The sequence below is a fragment of the Hyla sarda genome, chromosome 6 (assembly GCF_029499605.1).
Source record: "Hyla sarda isolate aHylSar1 chromosome 6, aHylSar1.hap1, whole genome shotgun sequence".
NCBI lineage: Eukaryota > Metazoa > Chordata > Amphibia > Anura > Hylidae > Hyla > Hyla sarda.
The window spans coordinates 129721752-129747772 of NC_079194.1; the positions used below are offsets into that span (position 1 = coordinate 129721752).

The following is a 26021-nucleotide window of genomic DNA, read 5'->3' on the forward strand; positions in this document are numbered from 1 at the left end:
GCACATTTGGAGCCTCAATTAGATGGATGGAGCATAGTTTTGGGCAGGTGGCTTCAGACTGCTATAGATGTCTCCCACCTTCCTGATTTAGTTTTTTCCTGCACCACCAATCTGGTTGCGCCCACCCGGTGGGTTCCTTTCCCACCGGGAAGGGAGGGCGGAAGAAGTGGATATGGCAGTCTGATCTGGACTGAGAGGAAGAGGAAACAGGACAACTGTGATCAGAGATTATGTCACCTTAAATCACTAGATGTAACAGTATAAAATCACTTAGTCTGCAGAGCCTTTGTACTGCTGGTATCTACTATATGGTAATTGTATGTGGGAATATTGGTCTTTGCATTGTGGAGTTTATTCAGTAACTATATATCGTGGTATTAGTAGTAATGGTAATGGTGGTCATGGTGTGGCAATATTATTTGTCCCCTGTCCCTTACTGGTAACACACAAAACTAACAGCGTGCACTCAAACAAGAATTTCATTATGTTTAGAGGTGCTGACCATTTTTTTTTTTTAGTACTGGTTTTATTAGTATTACTAGCAGAGTACTTGGCGTTGCCCGGAAAATCAACAAAGGAGGAAGCTTTTGTCCTCACATCCCGACCCTAAATCCCTTCATCATATCCCGACCCCAAATCCCCTCCTAATATCCGGTCCTCAACCACATATCTTGTCCTAATTTTTTGTCCTCATATCCTGACCTCATATCCCATCCTCATATCCCGACCTCCTATCCCTTCCCCATATCAGGTCCCCATACCCCAATCTCATATCCCGGCCTCATATCTAATCCTCAGGTGGGGCTGAGTTGTGATGAAGACATTGTAAGCAAAATAGGGGGTGTGGCTTAAAGGGTGCAAGATGAGGCATGGCATGCAGAAAGGGTGTGGCTTGGCAGCTGGAATGACACACCAGGGGATGCAGAGCGGAGCTTGTGGTGAAAGGTACCAGAAGTCCTATATACTTGCATGGGACTTGAAACAAAAACCCTGATCCTTGCAAATGGGGGTAGGTTACGGTTAAATAAACTATCCTATATTTTTAGTTGACATATAAGTAACATGTTACCAAGTATTATCTAAATATCTCCATCTGCTTGGACGTTATGCAGTAACATATATTTACTAGGGATGCACCGACATTTCGGCTGCCGAAGATTATCGGCTGAAAATGCCCTTGGGAACGTGGCTTAACCCCTTCCTGTACATACATGTATGTCATGGCTGAGGAAATGACATGGACCCGCTGGTCGGGTCCGCGTCATACACGGGAGATGCCTGCTGCTATCCACTGGCAATCCACTGTGGAGGTAGCCGGAGGGCTTACCTCTCCATCGTTTGTCTCCGTGGCTCTTCATTTGATTGAGCCTGGCTAAGCAGACTCAACCAAAATGAGCACAGAGCACACAGATCAATGAAGTTCTATGGGACTCCATTGAACTGTATGAGGAATCTAATGATTCCTCCTAAAATTCCCCAAAGGGGACTAATAAAATGTAAAAGAAAAAGTTAAATAAAAGTTTAAAAAAACACCCATTAATCCCTTCCATATTCAAAGTTTAAATTACCCTCCTTTTCCCATTTTCCATATAAAAAATATGAAAAAATCATAAAAATAAACATATTTGGTATTGCCGTGTGCGTAATTGTCCCAACTATTTAATTATTATGTTTCTGATCCTGCACTTTGAATGCCGTAAACACATACAAATCCAAAATGCTAAAATTGCTGATTTTGATCACATCACATCCCCCAAAAAAAGTTATAAAACTAACAAAAACTATATAATAAAAAAAGGGGTGGGGCAATGCATTTTCGGTTTTCAGCCCTATAGCAGACCTCTCCTGCTCTGGACAGTTCTTGACATGGACAGAGGCGTCAGCAGAGAGCACTGTGGTCAGACTGAGATTTTTTTTTCCTGTGGAACATACAACAGCTAATAAGTACTGAAAGGATTAAGATTTTTAAATAAAAGTAATTTACAAATCTGTTTAACTATCTGGCACCAGTTGATTTTAAAAAAATTGTTGTCCACCGGAGTAGCCCTTTAAGGCACGAATAGAGCATGGCTGGAGCTATGGACTCTAGCCCTTGGTCTTTTGAAGACAGAGCAATGCACTAGTATTATTTTCCATGTTTAATAATCCAACAGGCTAAGAAACTGTCCCTTTGTTCCACTGATTCAGGGGTTCAGTTGCCCAGTATTACTCGACAGAAAGTAATGCCCCTCAGTGATGTGTGCACTCCTGCTGCCTCATGGTCTCTGTGCTGCACTCGCTCCCGGCTGTTCTCCCTAGAAAGTGTCTACTGATTCATGACAAGCGCGGTCACAAAGCAATGTGCAGCATGATGGGAGAATAGGGGCACAGCTCTGTTAGCAGCAAATGCAAGGAAAAATCTCAGCTGGAAAAACAGTGATATCTCAGGAAGTAGAGATGCATTGAAAGTGTGAATATGTGGAAGGGCATGCTAAAATGCGTGTCTTAATAGGTGTATCAATAACAACTAACAGTTCGTAACCCCAGAGTAGCGTTGACCTCCACGATCCAAGGATAGTAGCTTTCTGGACCAAATGCTGAGGTAATAATGACCAAAGATACAGGGTTACAGAAACTACTAATTTTTACTCAGGAACTTGAAAAAATATACAGGAACAGTTCAACAGTAGTGCAAAGTTGGCTGGAGTTTGCTGCAGGGATTACAGTTGCTTCAGGGCATTATGTGAAGCTGAACTTGAAGTCCTTGCCTACTAACTGGCTTCTTGCTTGCCTAATTATGTTGATGCTGTTCTGGATTTGGGTTGTTTAACTTATAGGAGACTTGGGAACTGACAGACAATGATTCTACTCTCCACATATGTATCTGGAATTAGAGTTTACCGCTAGGTGAAAACTGTAGATTTATGGACCGGAGTTGCCCGAGGCTTTCTATCTCCTGTAATACTCTTGTTTGCTAATGGAGGTCTGTGGGCTCTCTTGGCTCTTCTCCCCATTGCAGACTTGCTTCTGACTGGATAGGACGTCCTGGTAAGCGTGATCCTGTAAAAGGTGCTGTAGCTCTGGAACAATTTAGTGCAGCAATTGGATTTTTTTTGCCTATCCTTATGTAGTGAGGTACAGGTCCACAGCAGACGTCTAGAGGTGACCTTCACTTTCTTTTCCTCCACACTAAACACTGACTAACTCCACCCAATCTAGCAGACTTGGGGGAGGCAGGGCAGCAGCCCTGGTTGGCTAAAGCAAGCATATGATCCCCATCAAAACTTTATTAAAACAAAAGATAATTTTATATTTTCTGACACTGCTTTTTGCATTGGCATTACAGCTCAAGCTAAAATGGAAGATACTTTTCTTTGAAATCCACAGGGAGCCAACCACTGTATTATAAGTAAATCCCGTTGAGACTAAAACCTTGGCATTAGTTCAGGCTAGAGCAAAGTGAAGGAGATTCTGTGAACCCCACTATCCTGTTTCACTTTCACAAGAGTAACCCCCTTCTCCAGCCAGGGCTGTATTTTCCATTGGCCTGTGCCTAGGGTGGCAGCCTTGAGGTGGGCAGCACTTCAGTGAGTATAAAAATAAAACAAAAATATTTTTGATATGGCTGCTGCCGCTATGTTGTGGCCTAAATAAAAAGATTACTTTTGCCCTGTTACTTTTTGCCCTGTGCTTTAGTTGTGGTTATGCAACCAGAGTTCGGGAGCTGCTGGCCGTCGGTACCATTGGAGCACGGTGCTCGATGCAGGAGAAGGTTGAAATGTGGGTTTCCCAGCCGGGATTCCTGTCTTCTAAAAAAACGACTTTTGGCAGTAGTGCTTCGCCGATATGAGGATACACTATATGTTATAATAAGCCTTTATTCCAGTGAGTAAAGGTTAAGGTGGACAACACAATTCTGAAGGCTCCCCCTCCTTCTTCAGGTCCAGGACCTGAAACCCCCGGGGGAAACCCACACTTCCACATACTTTCTCCTGCACATCTGCATGAAAGGATTCTGATAGATGTGGAATCACCTTAATGGGACGTATTCAGTCCAAGAGCCTGGGGCAACACAAGCTGTGAATACAGCCCTGCTTTCAGCCATTTTTACACATTGTGAATTCAAGAGGTTGTGGCTACCATACTGTGGCAGAAGTATTTACCTCAGTAAAGAAGGTTTCACTTAATTTCCAGTGTCTTGCTTGTTGTCTGCACTTTACCACTTAGGGCACCCAATATACCATCCAGGTAGATACTTTACAGGTAGAGCCCAGAGAGAACCATTGCCATTTGCTACCATCTGCTTAGCCTCCTCCACTGTGCCAGCCCACAGAGCACAAAATAATCTTGTGTAAGCCCTTGTGACAGTATGTTCAATTGTTCATAACTGTGACTGGTATAGAACTACAAGTCACAGCCAGCCCACAGGTTCGCCTACTGCATGCTATTGGTTGTTGCACACACACACACACACACACACACACACATATACACTGCTCAAAAAAATAAAGGGAACACTTAAACAACACAATGTAACGCCTAGTCAATCACACGTCTGTGAAATCACACTGTCCACTCAGGAAGCAACACTGATTGACAATCAATTTCACATGTTATTGTGCAAATGAAACAGACAACAGGTGGAAATTATAGGCAACTAGCAAGATACCCCCAATAAAGGAGCGGTTCTGCAGGTGGCGACCACAGACCACTTCTAAGTTCCTATGCTTTCTGGCTTATTTTTTGGTCACTTTTGAATGCTGGCTGTGCTTTCACTCTAGTGGTAGCATGAGATGGAGTCTACAACCCACACAAGTGGCTCAGGTAGAGCAGCTCATTCAGGATGGCACATCAATGTGAACTGTGGCAAGAAGGTTTTCTGTGTCTGTCAGCGTAGTATCCAGAGCATGGAGGCGCTACTAGGAGACAGGCCAGTACATCAGGAGACATGGAGGAGGACGTAGGAAGGCAACAACCCAGCAGTAGGACCTCTGCCTTTGTGCAAGGAGGAGCAGGAGGAGAACTGCCAGAGCCCTGCAAAATGACCTCCAGCAGGCCGCAAATGTGCATATGTCCACTTAAACAGTTAGAAACAGACTCCATGAGGGTGATATGAGGGCCCGACATCCACAGGTTGGGGTTGTGCTTATAGCCCAACACTGTGCAGGACATTTGGCATTTGCCAGGGAACACCAAGCTTGGTAAATTCACCACTGGCGCCCTGTGCTCTTCACAGATGAAAGCAGGTTCACACTGAGCACATGTGACAGACGTGACAGTGTCTGGAGATGCCGTGGAGAACATTCTGCTGCCTGCAACATCCTCCAGCATGACTGGCTTGGCGGTGGGTCAGTAATGATGTGGGGTGGCATTTCTTTGGGGGGCGCACAGCCCTCCATGTGTTTGCCAGAGGTAGCCTGACTGCCATTAGGTACCGAGATGAGCTCCTCAGACCCCATGTGAGACCATATGCTGGTGCGGTTGGCCCTGGGTTCCTCCTAATGCAAGACAATGCTAGACCTCATGTGGCTGTAGTGTGTCAGCAGTTTCTGCAAGAGGAAGGCATAGATGCTATGGACTGGCCCGCCCGTTCCCCAGACCTGAATCCAATTGAGCACATCTGGGACATCATGTCTCGTTGCACCACAGACTTTCCGGGGTTGGCGGATGCTTTAGTCCAGGTCTTGGAGGACATCCCTCAGGAGACCATCCGCCACCTCATCAGGAGCATGCCCAGGTGTTGTAGGGAGGTCATACGGGCACGTGGAGGTCACACACACTACTGAGCCTCATTTTGACTTGTTTTAAGGACATTACATCAAAGTTGGATCAGCCTGTAGTGTGGTTTTCCACTTTGATTTTGAGTGTGAGTCCATATCCAGACCTCCATGGGTTGATAAATTTGATTTCCATTGATAATTTTTGTGTGATTTTGTTGTCAGCACATTCAACTATCTAAAGACGAAAGTATTTCAAATGATTAGTTCATTCAGATCTAGGATGTGTTATCTTAGTGCTCCCTTTATTTTTTTGAGAAGTGTGTGTGTGTGTATATATATATATATATATATATATATATATATATATACACACCCTGCTAAGGCATATGGACATCATGGTGGAATGTCTCCTGCTTGAGACCCTTAAACCTCTATGAGCCAGAAAGAAGATCCTCCATATTAGATCAGCTCTCATTCTAGTAAACACCCAGCTATTGCATTACATGTAACAATAGCCTGGCATAATAAAGAAAAAGACCTTGTCATGGTACTACCTAGATAGTTTCCATCACTTTGTCTGTAGAAATCTACAGATGTTACAGCTACGATCACAAGGCCCTAAATTCAGATTAGGCAATATTGTTGAACCTATATGTTTTTGGTCCACTTTTCTACAACGTTATGGAGGACAGATTACACACCACTCCTTCCCTTGTAATCCTGACAATAAAAGAATAAAAGATAAAATAAACAGGGTCTCTGACTGTGCATAAAACCACGTAGTATTTGACTGTGCCATGTAATACTGAACTCTCGGCCTACGCCGCGCCTGCACATAATCTGCATATGTTGCCTCCATTCACCTTACATGAAAAAAACTCCATCAGATTTATAGGCGGAGACGCCCTCCATTGATTTCTTGAAAACTCTGACTGGGTAATAAATCTTTCACATTGCTCTGATTTGCAGAGGGGAAGATGAAACATCACACTTGTGGCTGTGAAAACCTCATTCAATATTAAATTCCTTATCAAGAGGAACAGGGATAGGGGCAAATTTATTACCAGGGCAGTTAATGGGAAATTGTTACAGAGAAAGTGTCTGCAGAAGCAGTGGTTGGTTAGAGAGGGGTTTGTCAGACATAGCAGTGCTGGAATTGTCACTTGTAGCAAACCTTGGCCTGTCAGGTGAAGTAGAATTGGGTTTTTAGATTAAATTTATTGCTATTCAGAGCTAGTAGAGATGAGGTTATCTTCAGTACAGCAGAACTGATTTTTAGATGGGGTAGACTACTGTGGTGGCCCAGTACAGGAGTTGCACCCCTGTACCCTAGCTGCCCTGTCAGTGACCCCTTGGCGCCCCCTGCACCTGTTCCTTTGTATATCTGCTTCTATGCTTGTTGTATAGAGTATTGTATATAAAATGTGTTATGCCTTTAAGACCTGTTGTCATGTGATTGTAACCAGTGACCATGTGACCTAAGGGTGACCAATGGGACCCCACCAGAGTCTCCCCCATATAAGCCCTGGGTGGAGCCTCCTCACTCTCTTTAAGTCTTTGCTGAGTTGCAATAAGGTCAAGTCCTAGGTGTGTGTCTGGAGTCCTAAAGAGGCCTAAAGTCTACCATGCAGCCACGGATCCTAAAGTCCACTACCCCCCAGGTCCAAGTCAAAGCCTGGTAAGCTACAGAAGGGGTGAAGTCTGTCATAGTCCGCCATAGTCAAGTCAGTCCAAGTCAATCTGTGTTCAGTCAGCGTGGCTCTGCAGCAAATTGTCACATTCCACCATAAGTCCCAGCAAGCCCTGAGGTCTCCGAAGTCACTGGTCACCTCCTGGGGCCCAGCCAAGCAGTATAGACTGTTACACCTGTCTGACTGTCTGTGTGCCTAGCCAAGGATCCAGCCGTTTTCCTTCGGGTGGTGTAGAGGATAAACCACTCTCTGGCGTCATGAACACAAGGGGTTAATGCCATCTGCCCCTAAAGTAATTCTATCTTCCCTCATCACACCCTCACCACACTACATGAGTGTGAGCTGAGTTTGTTAGATGAGTTTGTTGCATGCAAAATAAATGAGTTTGTCATACAAAGTAAAGCTAAGTCATATAAGTATATTGGGCTAGGTTCATACTGCATGTAGTACTTTCCTCCCAAGTATATGTTGACATTCTGCCGAGAACAGGATTCCAACATATACTGTGGTGGAGAGTAGTGGATGTCAATCATTTCAGTGGTTCTTTAGTGACTGTATATGTTATTTAGTGTTGAGCAGCATAGGCCATATTCGAATTTGCGATATTCGTCATATATTTGCAAAATTTGCATATTCGTAATATTCGCGTTTTATTTTCGCATATGCAAAAATTTGCAAATGCAAAAATTAGCATATACAAAAATTTGCATGTGCGAAAATTCGCACACGCCAATCTCACACAGTAGTATTAGAGCCTTCTTTACTCCACACAAGCTGGGAGCAGAGAGGGATGGTCACTGTGATGTGTACTGTGAAAAAAAAAAAAAACGAATATTGGTGAGCAACACTAATGTTATTTAAGTGGACTCAAAAGTGTAGCTTTATACATTGTCCAGTATGCTTAAATTTGCATGTACAGTCCAAACATAGTCCCAAGGTGACTTAGTTTGGGTCATTGAAATGAACAGCATCCACTGCTCTCCGCTACAGTATATGATGGCAGCCGACACGTACCTGTCACAGAAGCTCTAAATGCAGTATGAGCCTACCCTTATATATTTTTTCCCCCTTGTTCTATATAAATATATAGAAGACCTGTATTGTTTTTGCCCTGTGATATCTAGATAATGCAGTAGGGTTATTAGCAGCCCTGTGGAAAACAATCTTTTCAAAATAAATAGGTGGCAGAAAGTTAAAGGGGTACTCCGGTGGAAAACTTTATTTATTTATTTTTTAAAATCAACTGGTGCCAGAAAGTTAAACAAATTTGTCAATTACTTCTATTAAAAAATCTTAATCCTTCCAGTACTTATAAGCTGCTAATACTACAGAGGAAATTCTTTTCTTTTTGGAACACAGAGCTCTCTGCTGACATCACGAGCACAGTGCTCTCTGCTGACATCTCTGTCCATTTTAAGAAAATCCCCATAGCAAGCATATGCTGCTCTGGTCAGTTCCTAAAATGGACAGAGATGTCAGCAGAGAGCACTGTGCTCAAGATTTAGGAGAGAGCACTGTGTTCCAAAAATAAAATAATTTCCTCTGTAGTGTTCAGCAGCTAATAAGTACTGGAAGGATTAAGATTTTTTAATAGAAAAAAGTTTTCCACCGGAGTACCCCTTTAACTTTCCGGCACCAATTTATTTTAAAAAGATTGTTTTCCACAGGGCTGCTAATAACCCTACTGCATTATCTAGATATCACAGGGCAAAAACAATACAGCTCTTCTATATATTTATAGAGAACAAGGGAAAAAAAAAAAAATATATATATATATATATATATATAAACAAGGGATTAAGGTTCTCCTCATAATTGATACATTGATTCACCCATTGTTTTTCTGGGTCTAAAATAGCAACTTAACCCAAATGAAATGGATTTCAATAATCTCTCCACCATGGAAGTAGTGTCCTGTACAAAATGTTTCCCATTGGGTAATAGTGTCGTGTGATGGTACTAATGCAGAGCTACTACCCAACTCATCTGCCATTTATTTGACTTCAGTGCTGCTTCTTAGGGCCCATTCACATGGCAGAATTTACTAATAAAATTTTCTCTAAGGCCGGGTTCACAGGGCTGAATATGTGCGGCAGGTCCACTCAAAAAACACGGGCGGACATTCACACATTTTAATAATCCGGTGGACGCTAGGACCTCTCAGAAATGGGTTGTCTCATAGATGGCAATGCATTTCTAGGGGGAACATGCAAAAAGAATAGACAAGTCTATTCTTTCTGTGGACACTGAAATGGGTATTTCCATGCCAGAAATTCCTCCATGTGCACAGTGCAGCAGAATCCTATTAAAATTAATGGGACCCTGCTGCAGTGGAATGTCCGTGCGGAATATTCCTGCAAAATTCAGTGCAGACAGTCTGTCGTGTGAATATACCCTAATTCTCCCTGCAAAAACCATGGCACCCAAGTAATTTGAAAAATAATTCTCATGGAATTAAAGCCACATTGATGTCAATGGAAGGTCCTGACAAGGAATATTATCTGCAGAAAATAATCCTCATCGGGACTTTCCTTGACATCAATATGGCTTTGAGCAGAACCCAATTATAGCAGAGTCTGCCTTCAGCAGAATCCCATTGTTCTCACTGGGATTCTGCTGCTCAGTGACCACTATGGAATTTCCATAGCAGAACATCTGCCAGGGATCCAGATTCCACAGAAAAAATGAATATGTTCATTCATCGACAAAATCCGATCAGAAATGCCCATTAGTCAATTGGACTTTGAATTGCAAGGTTTAAGTTTCGCTGCAAGTTCTGCACAAAATGAAACTTAATTGGGGATGTGTGGATCTGCTGATGGAATTCAGTGAAAAGATTCCTCACTGAATTTCCATAATGTGATTTATCCCTTAGGTGTCAGGATTCAGTCAAAAGTATTCTCATTTCCTTAATAAATGTATTGGTCTATTGTTGCAGCTTGTTTGCTTTCTTGTCAGCCTTTGCTCTGCCATTATCCTGTCCTTTGCCTTTTTCCAGGCTGGGGCAGACTAGTAGACAGTAACGGATATAGTAGGATGTAGTATAATGAGACCATATCATACCAAGTCTTCATGACCATTACAAGGCTCATCAGACACTAGGAGCCGTTCCTCTCCCTCCCCCGCCGGGCAGGGCAAGGTCTTCCTGTGGATCTGGAAGGAACGTCTCTGGCTTTGTTAGTGAGAAGCTGCACAGTCAGGAAAGTGGCTGAAACTTCATTATCCCAGCACTGGGGACTGTTTGTCAGGTCTAATCAGGGGCCTTCGATAAGAGGAGCCGGGTAAAGAGCTGAGCTGGTAGTATGTGCCGCTAAGAAGCCTTGTGGCCTGATGAAGAGAGCCGCCATCTCTACGCTTTATGGATTAGCTCTGTTAGCCCATGGATAAATGATTAGCTGCCCTAGACAATGTTGGAATAGGATTTTACGGCAGCACTCCAGCACCCCATGCACACTGTACAGGCAGAGCCTTGCTATAGATGGTGCAGGTATATCAGTTGTACCCTGACCTGTTACGTGAGGGGGCTCTGAGACAATCCTGACACAGAAAAGGACATATAGGTATTATAAATGGCACATGCTAGTTGGGGATCACAATACATATTTGGTGCCAGCTTCGAGTTATTCCCTTGTGTTCCTTCAATCACTATAGCACAATTAGTGTCTGAAAATTTAATACATTTCAAAAAATATAAGATTTTGCATGATATAAGATTTAGCCTTTTTTTTCCTTACACCTGGTGTCAATCAAGATTGCCTCCATTATGTTGGTTGCCACCCAGACATTAGGCAGTTATACTATTGGATGACAACCCTTGTTAAAAGAGTAATGGCATTTATTACAAAAACAGGGTGAAAAGAAAAAAGGGACACAAAACCCCAACTGACCCTTGTATACAGGGCATGTCAGGTTAATAACTCATTTATGAATTATTAATTATGGTCAACAAAAATATAAAAAATATTAAGAATTACTTTGTATAGAGATCATTACATCAAATTATATCAAATGGGCATTTTAAATATATAAAATGGGATTAAACCCCACCCAGTTCTAACCACAACTATCTCTGGTAAGATACGGTACTAAATATATAGTTTATAGGACACTACTAATTAGAAAGACAAATTAAGTTTCTTCGTGGAAATTGTTATATCATGTGGTGGAACAGAGAAAGATCCCATTAGACTATGCTAATATGCAATATGATTGCATTGATCCCAATAAGACGCGCCCCGTTCATCTGCAGTAGAAGGGGGTGTGGTTCATAAACTACTATTACATCTCATAATTGAGATTATATATAAGCCATGTTTGCTCAGGTACATGACATCATTCTATCCATAATAAAAAGGAGGTAACTTAATCAAATAAGAAACCTGTGTATCTTACAGAGAGTATACATAGTACTTCTGGATAAAGGGAAGATGGCTGCCTGGGGTCCATGGAAACGCCTGTAGTCACAACTGGTTAGTAGAGAAGATTGGGCCAAGGACAAGTTCTCCCCCTGCCTTTTCATGGCTCCGCCCCTTCAGGTAGCTTGTAGGAACTTCTGTAATGCTTCTGTGATGAGGATGGGGTCTTGTGATGAACCTGACCCCTCTGTCTTCCTTACACCTGCTTTTAGATTGTTTTCTATCTTAAGGGTCCACCCGAACAAATACTGTATAATGTCACCCAATGATGACTGGTGGGTGTTAACTATGTAGATCAGGGCTAGTTACATGACATCACAGCTAAACATTAAAGGAGTACTATGGTGCAGAGTACTCCTGCTCCGTCCTGCCTGGGCTGCAAAAAAAATGAAAATAAACCATCTCTCACCTTCCTGGGTTCCCGCGAAGCGCCACTACAGCTGATCGGTCCTCCGGTCCATCTTCTTCATACTTTCGTGTGAACGAAGCTTCACATGGCGCTCAGCCTATTATGGGCCAAGACAGAACATCACGGCGGTCGGCGATAGGCTGAGCGCCATGTGACGCTTCGTTCACACGGAAGTATGAAGAAGATTGATCGGAGGACCGATCAGCTTTAGTGGCGCTCCGCGGGAACCCAGGAAGGTGAGGGATGGTTTATTTTCATATATTTTTTTTTTTTTTTTGCAGCCCGGGCAGGACGGAGCAGGAGTACTCTGCACCAGAGTACTCCTTTAATTAACTATAATTGTGCTAGAGATGCAAAAGATTATTGTGGCCACTTTATCACCCGTATACACATAATCCAAGACAAGACAATGCCATTGATACTCCTCAGGCATCTTAAATAGATGGCCAGAGATATAGATAACTAGAATACAAATACAACACATTGTTAAACACACACACACACCAGTATCCAGGTGTACAGTGCAGACCACTCATTGTGTACCGAGCAAACCCCCCCCCCATTGGAGTAAAAAATGATAGACAATGAGTTTCACTCTCCAGGACTTTCCCTTTTAGACTTGTCAAACATCATGGGTATTGTCTTCTCACATTCCACTCTGTCTTTTGTGTTTTTCTCAAACTTTCCATTCTCTCAAATTAAAGTGAACTGATTTATCTGATTCAAGATGGACGCCAGAAACTATCTGTATCTGTCATTTCATAAAATCTGATTTTATCGCTACCAATATAGCTTGACAGGCATAGTTATACAGGGTAGGTGCAGGATACCTTCAGATACCCTAGGGTGTCCATACAAGGTTTTCCATGAAAACAGTGGAAACTGTTATGTGGTCATGTGGCGCACTGCACTAGACATATGGGCCTGAACAAAATGTATAGATGTTAGCCCAAACCCTTTAGGTATAATGATTAGTCAGCTATATAATAGAGGAACTCAGAGTAACCAAAAGACCTTAAACTGTAATACAGTGATCCCTCAACATACGATGGTAATTCGTCCAAACGGACCATCGTTTGTTGAAACCATAGTATGTTGAGGGATCCGTGCAATTTAAAGTATAGGACAGTGGTCTACAACCTGCGGACCTCCAGATGTTGCAAAACTACAACACCCAGCATGCCCGGACAGCCGTTGGCTGTCCGGGCATGCTGAGTGTTGTAGTTTTGCAACATCTGGAGGTCCGCAGGTTGTAGACCACTGTTAGAGAAAGTTGTACTCACCTGTCCCCGCACCTCCGGACAGTTACCGCTCGTCACCACTGCCTGGGATGTCGCCGTCCATCCCTGTCGCTGCGTCCCCGAGGTGTCCCCGACGCTCCGGCAAGGCCTCTGCTTCCCCGGCAACCGCGCTCTCCATCGCCGCCATCACATCGCTACGCACGCCGCTCCTATTGTATGAAGGGACGGCGTGCGCAGCGACGTGATGACGACAATGGAGAGCGCCGACGATGCAGAGGATCCCCGAAGAGGACGCGCCGGAGCCCCGATGACAGGTAAGTGATCGTCAGCGGACCACACAGGGCACCGTAAACAGCTATCCGGTGGCATGCCAGATAGCCGTTTATGCGATGGCCCCGACATAAAAAAGCATCGTATGTTGATGCTGCCTTCAACATGCGATGGCCTCTGAGAGGCCATCGCATGTTGAAATTATCGTATGTCGGGGCCATTGTAGGTCGAGGGGTCACTGTACTTGCAATTTACTATGGAAACATAATGAGGTGTGCTAGGCATTGATCTGAATTTGTTCCTTATAAATACGGACTTTAATTCTCCAATAGGGGTGTACATAAAGCAGAGAGGGCCCATAGCCCCAATCTCTTTGCCCTTCTCAAACCATTTTCTTTTAGGAGAAAAGAGCACAAAGAACCTTAAACGGTGCCCCAATATTGCTGTGTCTATGGGGAGGATGGGCCTTCCTAGTGGACCCCATAGCAGATGCATGGGCGTCCTCTTTAGCATGTACCCCCTTTCTCATGACTTGTTTGCAGGTCTCTGTGCATGGTTAGCTGTCTTGTAGACCCTTTCAGGACTCGTATCGATCTCCAGTGTGAAAGTCCTCTGTGCAAGGCCTCTGCTTCCCCGGCAACCGCGCTCTCCATCGCCGCCATCACGTTGTTACGCACGCCGCTCCTATTGTATGAAAGGACGGCGTGCGCAGCAACGTGATGACGACAATGGAGAGTGCCGACGATGCAGAGGATCCCCGAAGAGGACGCGCCGGAGCCCCGATGACAGGTAAGTGATCGTCAGCGGACCACACGGGGCACCGTAAACGGCTATCCGGTGGCATGCCGGATAGCCGTTTATGCGATGGCCCCGACATAAAAAAGCATCGTATGTTGATGCTGCCTTCAACATGTGATGGCCTCTGAGAGGCCATCGCATGTTGAAATTATCGTATGTCGGGGCCATCGTAGGTCGAGGGGTCACTGTACTTGCAATTTACCATGGAAACATAATGAGGTGTGCTAGGCATTGATCTGAATTTGTTCCTTATAAATACGGACTTTAATTCTCCAATAGGGGTGTACATAAAGCAGAGGGGGCCCATAGCCCCAATCTCTTTGCCCTTCTCAAACCATTTTCTTTTAGGAGAAAAGAGCACCAAGAACCTTAAACGGTGCCCCAATATTGCTGTGTCTATGGGGAGGATGGGCCTTCCTAGTGGACCCCATAGCAGATGCATGGGCGTCCTCTTTAGCATGTACACCCTTTCTCATGACTTGTTTGCAGGTCTCTGTGCATGGTTAGCTGTCTTGTAGACCCTTTCAGGACTCGTATTGATCTCCAGTGTGAAAGTCATTTGTCTTACTCATCTGATTAAAGGTTATGAGGGAAGGAGAAGGGAATAATGGAGTATGGAGAGTTAATTCCATTCCTATTCATTACGAGCGTCCTCACTCTAGTCCACTGGTGACAAGGACTAAAGCCTAAGTGTGACATACAGAAATTGGATTGCCATATACATTCCCATAAGGCTTCTAGCATGACAGCAGAAAGGTCAGAAGGAAATGGCGCTGAGCCTCTCCGCATGTGTCTGGGGGTGATGGTCAGCAGCACAGAGAAGCCTATCAGCTTGGACCATTTGCAGCCATATGCATGCAGGTGATAAGACTTGTTATGGCTCTTAGCTATATCCTCCTAAAATGTACTGAAAATGCAGGGCCGAGATCAAAGGAACATCTAGGAATAACACAATGAATTTTACATTTGTGATTAGAACTTTATATTTTATATACATCCCATGGTGTAATGAACTTCATCAGGATAATGAAATCACAAATCTGGAGGTGAGGTGTAGAGGATTTCTCACAGTATAGCAAAATATTCTGCAACTTTCTAGTATATTTGTTTTAGATATTTTGTTTCAAGATCTCTGTTTGCTGTCAGTGTATGGGAAAATTTTTGCTTATATCCAGAGGCTGTTCAAATCTAATAGCTAAGGGTTGTTACGATTGGATCCAGTGTAGAGGTTAACACATGGGCAGCACAAATCTCTGTCATCTTAATAGTTTATTACAAAGTATTATTGTTAGTAATATTTATCAGTCCTAAGTCCAGGCCATACTCTGTATACAGTCTCTGTTGATCTTTCATGGATGTATCTGTCAACACAGCGCTGACATATTCCAAGCAGCAACTAGAATTTTTAATGTAGCATTGGATGGATTTCTGGTGGATGGATTTCTTGTAGGTTCATGGTTTTGGTAATTTCTCATTTAAGTTTGCACAGTGGAAAGCAGAAGTATACATATCAAAATAGAAAAGTTCTGCATAATGTGTGTTTTACAGGGGCGTCCTGGCATTTGTTAATCCTATGTAGCTGGAGCCATGTTAAAAAAGAAAGAAAAAAAACCCTATACTCACTTATTCCTGGCCCCCTGCATCTCCTTCATGGCTCTATTCAGTCCCCTAATTTGCTGTCTTCTTGCTTCTGTGCAAGACCTTCCCACTCAGCCAACCACTTGCTGCAGTGATCTACAATCTTGGCCAGTGGTTGGCTAAGTAGGCAGGTACTGCAGTGAGCACTCGCCTCAGAAGTAGAAAGAAAACAGAAGATCAGGGGGACTGGATGGAGCTGTGGGGGACTGCAGCTAGGTAAGTATAGGCTTCTTTGTTTGTTTTGTTTGTTTATTTCTTTGTTTTTTTTTGACTAAGTACCCGGCGCATAAAAAAAAAAAAAAAAAAACTAAAATACCCAGGTTTTCTTTTAATGAATTTAAGAATTTTTTTTCACTCCAGTTCAATAAAATATACACAAAATATACCTCAAAAGAAGTGATGTCACTTCTTTTTAGGCCTGTAAAAATAACATACTGTGGTTTCCCATTGAATTCAATGAGAAACACATGATGGATGAACAAGTGGTGTATTTTGATGCATAGCATGTTACACTTTCAAATACATCATGTGAACATAACCAAAGGATTCTAGTCTTGGGCTATAAAATACAGCCAATTATGTCCAAATAAAACCAGTCTATATTAAGTTCCATAAAGTTGTCTGAGGTCAGGATTGATGCAAATATCTACATTCCCTGGGCAGGATCATTGCAGCATATGAATACGAATTAATTGATACAAATATTAACAAATCTACATGTGAATTGCTCTGCTGCACTAACGGTCACCATGAAGTCTCCATTTCTCAGTCTTATTATAGCTTATTCTAGGCATCTCCATCTTTATTGTTTCCTCCTCTTCATTTAATTCACACCTTTGTTGGCTCCAGTGATACTTTTTGGCAGGCGCCGATGTCAAAATAAATTAAAAACCAGAGTCTTTATGGTCTAAACAATATGCACCTCTTCCCATTCCTTTTTATACACATCAATCAAGCATTCCCCACCGCAGTGTCACTGTGTCAGTCAGCAATGGAATGCTCTGTCGCGAAGAGCTCCATTGTGCATCCAGCGCTACGCCTGACACCCTTTCAAATGATGGCATGGACAGACTTAAGGGTCTCTAGGTCCATCCGGTGTGTTTTCGGCAGCATAAAACTTCTTTATCGGAAGTATTTCATTCCCAGCAGAAGGTTGGAGTTGGGTGCCAATTATATCCCTGACAACATGGATTTTTGTATGATGCTTCCGAGTGCGAATCCGTCTCCTAATCTCTTCTTTCCACACAGTTTATCGGGCGGCTTGCATTTCATTAGCTATTTTGCAGCCAGAGGTGAAAGAAGAGTTGCAAATCTTTGTGCCAGTGCCGGTATAAAGCTATCTGGGTATATTGTAAGTAGAGAAGTGAAAGAAGTCTCCATAATTACAGCCCTGTGTAGCCGCTATCTCTGAACACAGAATGTTCGGGTAAATGAGTTATCTGTAGGCTGTCATTTCTCCTGAACTTCACACAACTAGTCAAGCTCTGAAATCCAATGAGGCAGATGGACTAAGCCATGAATGGTGGAGGAGACAAAGCAGGGGACCGAAGATTAATGGAAAGTATGGCGGCGGGGAGTATGGATAGGAGGTTTGGAGGGGAAAGTTGCCATGCACAAAAATAAGAAAAATAGAGGAATGCAAAAGAGAGAGAATAGGAGAAAGAAAAGTTTTGTTAAGTGTGAAAAAGATGAAACACAGGGCATCTGGTCATATAAATAAAATAAAGCCCAAAGTTCTGCCTGATTTTTATATATTTGTGCAACACTTTTTACAATAATTTTCAAAGGAATGAATAATATTTTACAAATTAGTTTTTTTTTTTTTTACATTTGGATCCAGTTTAGATTATCGATGTGTTCCATTGTTGTCAATGGAAAATCTGCTGTTAGGGCACACATAACAGAAATTTTCTTTCAATGTCCATTAAATGCATGTATAATAGGATTTGACCAAATATTGACCAAAATACAAATATTGACCATAAAATGTAAAAAAAATAATAATAATAATAAAATCAGCCATAAAACATAAAATCTAACCAATTTTTCTAACCAATTTGTATAAAAATAGCTTTTTACAAAAATTTCTTTATTCTTTTTTTTTTTTTAAACAGCTACAAAAATAGATGGAAAAGAACAGTATGTTAACCTGGCCTAAGAATTTTAAGGCTGAGTTAACACTTAGTATCTTGGGTATTATGTTACGCAAAACCAGAAGTGGTTCCTCCAAAAAATACAGAAAACAATGCAAACTTTTTTTACTTTAGTTTATTTCTGTGTTGTATCCGTTCCTGATTTTATCTGAAAATATATATATATACAAATTAGGTTAAAGGACCTTATCAGGAAGCTCCTCCCACTCTAGAAGAAGTTTGAATTTACTTGCTAAAAAGCATAATGGTCTTTGATTTTTAGATCCATTAAAGGACATTAATGATCAATTTTCATAAAAAATTTCCCCATTACCACACATATAAAGGAGGCTCATTGCACCCATAGTAAATTGTCTGTGAGTGGAGATGCCCTTCAACACAATCTGTGATGCTATTACTGAGTTTTTGTTTTCTAATAAAGGGGTTATCTGCCATAGGGTAATTTTAGTACGTACCTGGCAGACAGTAATGGGCATGCTTAGGAAGTATCTGCACTTGTCTTGGGGCTAAATGGATATGTTGTGAGATTACCATAATACTGTGGCTAGCTTTTTGTGAACTGGCATTTCCTGTTTGAGTTTTCTTTTTTGCCTACAAATCTCAGAATTCCATTTTCCTCCCTCCCACACATCAGCCACCCCACCCATTGAAACATAAATGAGCTACATCCATTCAAAAGACCTGTGGTTTTCAATCAGGGTGCCTACAGCTGTTGCATTAGTTGCAGATTGGTCTCTCTCCCACCAAGCGATCCCTCCAACCATTGAAGCAGACAGGCTCCCTGTCATCAGCTGACTAGTGAGTCAGGTCTTGCCCTCATTGCAACCTGGGAAAAATCTGAGACAACAGTCATTTTATATGCTGTTAAAAATAAATATTGGCTTGAAAATCACATAAGAATTGTGAGAAAACCGTCACACACAGGTACAGACACTATATTATGAACTACACTAACTTTACAGCTCCTGTAGCATAGTCAAATAAAAAAATCATGGAATACCCCTTTAATTTTCTTATATTCCACTTTCTTGCAGATTGAAGACATGCAGTGGTCTAAAGGAATGCATGAAATCCCGCCTTCTGTTTGTAGCTTGCCATGCAAGATGGGTGAGAGGAAGAAGATAGCCAAAGGCATGCCGTGCTGCTGGCAATGTGACCTTTGTGATGGCTACAAGTACCTGCTAGATGAGGTCACCTGTTACCGGTGTGATTTTAACATGCGCCCTAATCGTAACCGCACTGGCTGTGACCCCATACCGATCATCAAGCTGGAGTGGCACTCACCTTGGGCTGTAATTCCTGTCTTTCTTGCAATGCTTGGTATTATTGCCACCATTTTTGTTATGGCAACCTTCATAAGATATAATGACACCCCCATCGTACGAGCCTCTGGGAGGGAACTTAGCTATGTCCTATTGACCGGGATCTTCCTCTGTTACATCATCACATTTCTGATGATCGCTAAACCTGATTTGGCCGTCTGTTCCTTCCGGCGCATTTTCTTAGGATTGGGTATGTGCATCAGTTATGCTGCTCTTTTAACCAAAACCAACAGGATATACAGAATCTTTGAGCAAGGTAAGAAGTCAGTGACTGCTCCTCGGCTCATCAGCCCCACCTCACAGTTGGCCATCACCTCCAGTTTGATATCCATCCAACTTCTAGGAGTATTTATCTGGTTTGGTGTAAACCCTCCAAACATCATCATTGACTATGGGCCGGAGACGGTTGATCCCGAACAGAGACGTGGTGTCTTGAAATGTGACATTACGGATCTACAAATCATTTGTTCCTTGGGATACAGCATTCTTCTCATGGTGACTTGTACTGTCTATGCCATCAAAACAAGAGGAGTGCCTGAGAATTTCAATGAAGCTAAGCCTATAGGTTTTACAATGTATACAACCTGCATAGTATGGTTGGCTTTCATTCCAATATTTTTTGGCACATCACAATCAGCAGAAAAGGTAAGTGCACTTTCTTCTTTTTACTTCTTTCTGTTTTGCTGCAATGCATCTAACAAAAGGGGAAAAAAAAACCAATATTGCATATATTTCTCAAAAAACATCTCCAAAATCTACTGTTTTGCGTATACAGCTCCTATGTAGAACGTATGTGTTTCCATGAATATTGACTACAAAGAAGTCCTCCACGTGGTCTGGTCTTGCCGTCATTTGTTGCGCCACTTCTACAGGCAAAAAGGCAGATGTTACAGAGTAAAGGCACTCATGTACATTACAAAATATGACCTGAAAGCAAAACCTACATTTTTATTTACTAAATAAACAACGATTGGATGGGGTAATTATGCTGGAATGCACCTTTTACCAACAGGTAAGTATACAGTACAATGTAATTTTTTTTTTATGGAAAAAAAAAACATATTTAAAATCAGAAATATTAGTGATGAATGGACAACCCAGTTAAAATACTCTAAAATGCAACGCAATGAAAATACTCATCACCACGTCACTCCCCACAAAAGATAACTATCTCTTATTATTGTATCAAAAAAGAAAGAAAAAGTAGTATTATAGTAATATTATATATCCAGATGTATATAGAGACTTATACATAATGGTCTAGCCAATAACAACTCGTGGGATATATGGTCCTATTTATATTGAGCGCACAGGATATATAATACTACCATTTCTTTCTTTTTTTGGGGGGACAATAGCAATATATATATATATATATATATATATATACGGGATGAGTATTTAACTCAGGGAGAGTTCACCACTCCTGGTGTGACGGAGCTTTCAAGGGCCACTAAGCACTCCGCAGGCCTATTCCCCTATATATGTATATATATATATATATATATATATATATATATATACTTTTTTTTTTTGTGGAGAGTCATTTGTTGACACATATTGCATCACTACATGTTTGAGCATTTTAACCATGTTGTCCATTCATCATTTAATATTTATGATTGAAAGGGAATTCCAATGGAAAAATAATGTTTTCAAAGCAACTGGTACCAGAAAGTTATACAGAATTGTAAACTTCTATTTCAAGATCTTAGTCCTTCCAGTACTTATTAGCTGCTGTATGCTCCAGAGAAAGTTGTGTAGTTCCTACCAGTCTGACCACAGTGCTCTCTGCTGCCACCTCTGTCCGTGGCAGGAACTGTCCAGAGCAGGAGAGGTTTGTTATGGGGATAAGCTTCTACTCTGGACAGTTCCTGACATGGATAGAGGTGTCAGCAGAGAGCACTGTGGTAATATTGTAAAGAACTACACAATTTCCTCTGGAGCATACAGCGGCCAATAAGTACTGGAAAGATTAAGATTTTTAAATAAAAGTTATTTACAAATCTGTACAACTTTCTGGCACAAGTTGATTTGAAAACATTTGTTTTCTACCAGAGTTCCCCTTTAAATATATGTTTTTTCCAAGCTCTATATGTCCACATATGGGTGGACATAGATAGCTGACTTAATACTAAATGTTCATTTATTTAACTAATTAACTTCCTTATATTTTTTGTTAGTTGTTAGTCAGTTTAGTCCCTTTTTCTGTGACCAAAATTAAGCTAAAATCTATAATGACTAAAACTATAGCAAAAATCGATCGACATTTCAGTCAGCTGACTAAAACTAGACAAACATATTAGGTGGAATAGATTGATGATGATATCCCATCAGAACTAATCTTTTTGTCTATATTTAATGTTCAAATCTTAATACCATAAGTAATAACCAGTTTCACCAGAAGTAGTTTGCTTTATTTAAGGATTTCTCTAGAATTTGCATTAAACCTTCACCTACTGTAACATAGTAACATAGTTCAAAAGGTTGAAAAAAGACCAGAGTCCATCAAGTCCAACCTATAACCCTAATGAGTCCCTACTGAGTTGATCCAGAGGAAGGCAAAAAAAAAACCTCATACTAGAGGTAAAAATTCCTTCCCGACTCCAACTGTAGATTTAATCGATTAAAACAAAAACAATTGAGATGACTAAAATATGACTAAAATTTTATGTCATTTTAGTCAAAAGATCATGACTATAACTAAATCAAAATGAACACTGCTTATTACATGACTGTATATGAGACTACATATATATATATATATATATATATATATATATATATATATATATATATATAGTTTGTAGTCTGTAACCATGGAAACACATAGGTCTGTGTAGATGCTATATATTATATATACAAAATGACAAGATGTCCTGAGGTTATAATAATGGTTGTAAATACAAACATAACGGATTTGTTGAATATTATATCTACGTTTTATAAGTGTGAATTAGAGCTTAGTTGCCTCTATGCGTGCAAGTGGGAAACACAACTACAATACAGTGCGATGGTCATTCATAGACTGGCTTTGGCTCCTTTATGGGCATACCTACTATGAGTTTGGGTGGCATCAGAAATCTAAATTTAAGGTAAGAATTTACATTAACTTTCCAATTCATTGATGGCTTCCAGTTTCTAATATAAAGGAGTCACAGCCCTTTTTGGCACGGTTCAGAGAATAGCATTACTAAGGATTATTAGTGTGACCCTTAACCCCTTAAGGACCCAGACCATTTTCACCTCAAAGACTTGAGCATTTTTTGCAAATCTGACCACTGTCTCTTTAAGCATCAATACCTCTGGGATGCTTTTACTTTTCATTCTGATTCCGAGATAGTTTTTTCGTGACATACTCTACTTTGTGTTAGTGGTAAATTTTTGTCGATACTTGCATCATTTCTTGGTGAAAAATTCCAAAATTTGATGGAAAATGTTAAAATATTTCATTTTTTTTTTTTACTTTGCAACTCTCAGCGTGTAAGGAAAATGGACATTGCAAATAAATTATATATTGATTCACATATACAATATGTCTACTTTATATGTGCATCATAAAGTTGACATGTTTTTACTTTTGGAAGACACCAGAGGGCTTCAAAGTTCAGCAGCAATTTTTCACAACATTTTCTAAATCAGAATTTTTCAGGGACCAGTTCAGGTTTGAAGTGGATTTTAGGGGCTGAATGGCACAGCCTGGAGTTGGCTGAATCATGAGTAGAAATGCCCCATAAATTACCCCATTATAAAAACTGCACCCCTATGAGTATACAAAATGACATTCAGAAAGTTTTTTTTAACCCTTTAGGGGTTTCACAGGAATAGCAGCAAAGTGAAGGAGAATATTTAAAATCTCCATTTTTTACACTCGCATGTTCTTGTAGACCCAGTTTTTTAATTTTTACAAAAGGGGTAAAAGGAGAAAAAGCCCCCCAAAATGTGTAACCCAATTTCTCTCCAGTAAGGAAATACCTCATATGTGAACGTAAACTGCTCTGTGGGTGCACTAGAGGGCTCGGAAGTGAAGGAGCAACAATGGGATTTTGGAAAGTGAATTTTGCTGAAATGGTTTTTTGGGGGCATGTCGCACTTAGGGAGCCTGTGCAAATCACCTCAAATGTACATGGTGCTCCCTCACTCCTGAGCCTTGATGTGCGCCCGCAGAGCATTTTACGTCCACATATGGGGCATTTCCAAAATTGTGTTACAAATTTTGGGGGTCTCTTTTCCTTTGACCTCTTGAAATGAAAAGTATGAGGCAACACCAGCATGATAGTGTAAAAAATTAAATTTTTTACAATAGCATGCTGGAGTAGACCCCAACTTTACCTTTTCATAAGGGGTAAAAGGAGAAAAAGCCCACCAAAAATTGATAGACAATTTCTACCGAGTACGGAAATACCCCATATGTGGCCCTAAACTGTTTCCTTGAAATATGACAGGGCTCCGGAATGAGAGAGCACCATGCGCATTTGAGGCCTAAATTAGGGATTTGCATAGGGACGGACCCGGATGGAAGAATGACACTTGCCTCCGATACCAAAATTACCCTACGGCAGTGTTTCCCAAACAGGGTGCCTCCAGCTTTTGCAAAACCCCCAGCATGCCTGGACAGTCAATGGCTGTCCGGCAATACTGGGAGTTATTGTTTTGCAACAGCTGCAGGCTTCATTTTGGAAACAGTGCCGTATACCAGACGTTTCTCATTTTTAATGGGGGGATGGGGGGGGACTGTGTAAGGGTGTATTTATATGTAGTGTTTTACCCTTTAGGGTATGTTCACACTGCGGAACTGTAGCTGAATCTCCGCTCGCGGAATTCAGTGAGCGGAGGTTCAGCCTGGCAGGTGGCGGCGGTAGGACCGCATGGCACTGTGCCGTCACCATTGAGGGCTATGCAGTGCTCGCGGACTTCCACGCAAAGAATGAACATGTTCTTTCTTTGCGCTGAACAATTTAAGCGGCGGGAGACCCATTCACACAGATGCTAACGTTCACTGACGTTCACTGTGCGGAATTTTACTCGCGGAATTCCGCATACAGAATTCCGCGGGTATTCCGCAGTGTGAACATACCCTTATTTTGTCTAGTGTAGTGTAGTGTTTTTAGGGTACATTCATACTGGCAGGGGTTCATAGGGAATTTCCCGCTGGGAGTTTGAGCTCCAGCGGAAAATTTGCTGCATCTCAAACTTGCAGCGAGAAACTTGCTGTAAACCTGACCGTGTGAATGTACATTCCTGTACATTCACTTGGTGGCAGGGGAAGGCAAACCTTCAGCTGTTGCAAAACTGCAACTCCCAGCATGCCCTTTGGCTTTCTATGCATGCTGGGGGTTGTAATTATGCAACAGCTGAAGGCACACTGGTTTGTTACTCAACTCAGTGTTTCACAACCAGTGTGCCTCCAGCTGTAGTAAAACTACAACTCCCAGAATGTACGGTCTTTCAGTGCATGCTGGGAGTTGTAGTTTGCAACAGCTGGAGGCACACTGGTTGTGAAACACTGAGTTAGGTAACAAACTATGTGTTTCACAACCAGTGTGCTTTCAGCTGTTGCAAAACTACAACTCTCAGCATGCTCTTACAGCCAAAGGGCATGCTAGGACTTGTAGCTATGCAACAGCTGGAGGCACACTACTGCAATTACCAGTATGCATGCTGGGGATTGAAGTTATGCAACTGCTTTAGGCACACTTTTTCATAGAAAAAATGTGCCTCCAGCTGTTGGACAACTACAACTCCAAGCATGCACAAACTACCGAAGGGCATGCTGGGAGTTGTAGTTGTGCCTTCTGCTTTTGCAAAATAACAACTCCCAGCATGCTCTTTTCTGCATGCTGGGAGTTGTTGCTAGGCAACAGAAGGAGGCACGGCCTTACCTCCTGCTTCTGCTTTGCTGGATCCTGCCTGCCACTGCCACCGCTGTCTCCTTTCCTGGGGCCCCGATCCAGCCGACAATGCCGGAGATCGGGGGCCCCAGGTCCAGGTGAGGACTCCTGGTACCTGCTTTCGCCCTCCTGAATAGGGGCGGAGCGGGTGCCATTAGGGACACCACCTCAGCAGGAGTCCTGATTCCTGCTGCTAAAGGGTGATAGGTGCCTTCTCGGTCGGCACTATCACCCTTTTTTTCTGGGTCACCAGGGGCCCAAATGACCCGGAATCACCGCAAATTGCCAATCTGAATTGATCAGTGATTTGTGGCGATACTCCGCTGCTCAGTGTTTGGAACAAAATGTTCTTAACGCTTAGAGCCGCTACCGGGAGCTCATGATGTCATAGCCCCGCCCCCTCATGAATTTATGCCCCACCCCATCATTGCAAGTCTATGGGAGGGGGCATGGCAGTTGTCACGGCAGCTGATGTCATGAGGGGGCGGGGCGTC

The 26021-nt window shown here is 42.0% G+C and overlaps 1 protein-coding gene across 1 annotated transcript in view; it reads left to right on the forward strand.

The window, feature by feature from the left end:
* The window catches only part of GRM7 (glutamate metabotropic receptor 7), a gene marked incomplete in the record, with an annotated part of 448797 nt that overhangs the window by 303486 nt on the left and 119290 nt on the right, over positions 1–26021 (forward strand). Inside the window, 1 exon segment of the mRNA XM_056525004.1 lies at positions 19349–20281. Coding sequence (XP_056380979.1) covers positions 19349–20281 — 933 coding nt within the window.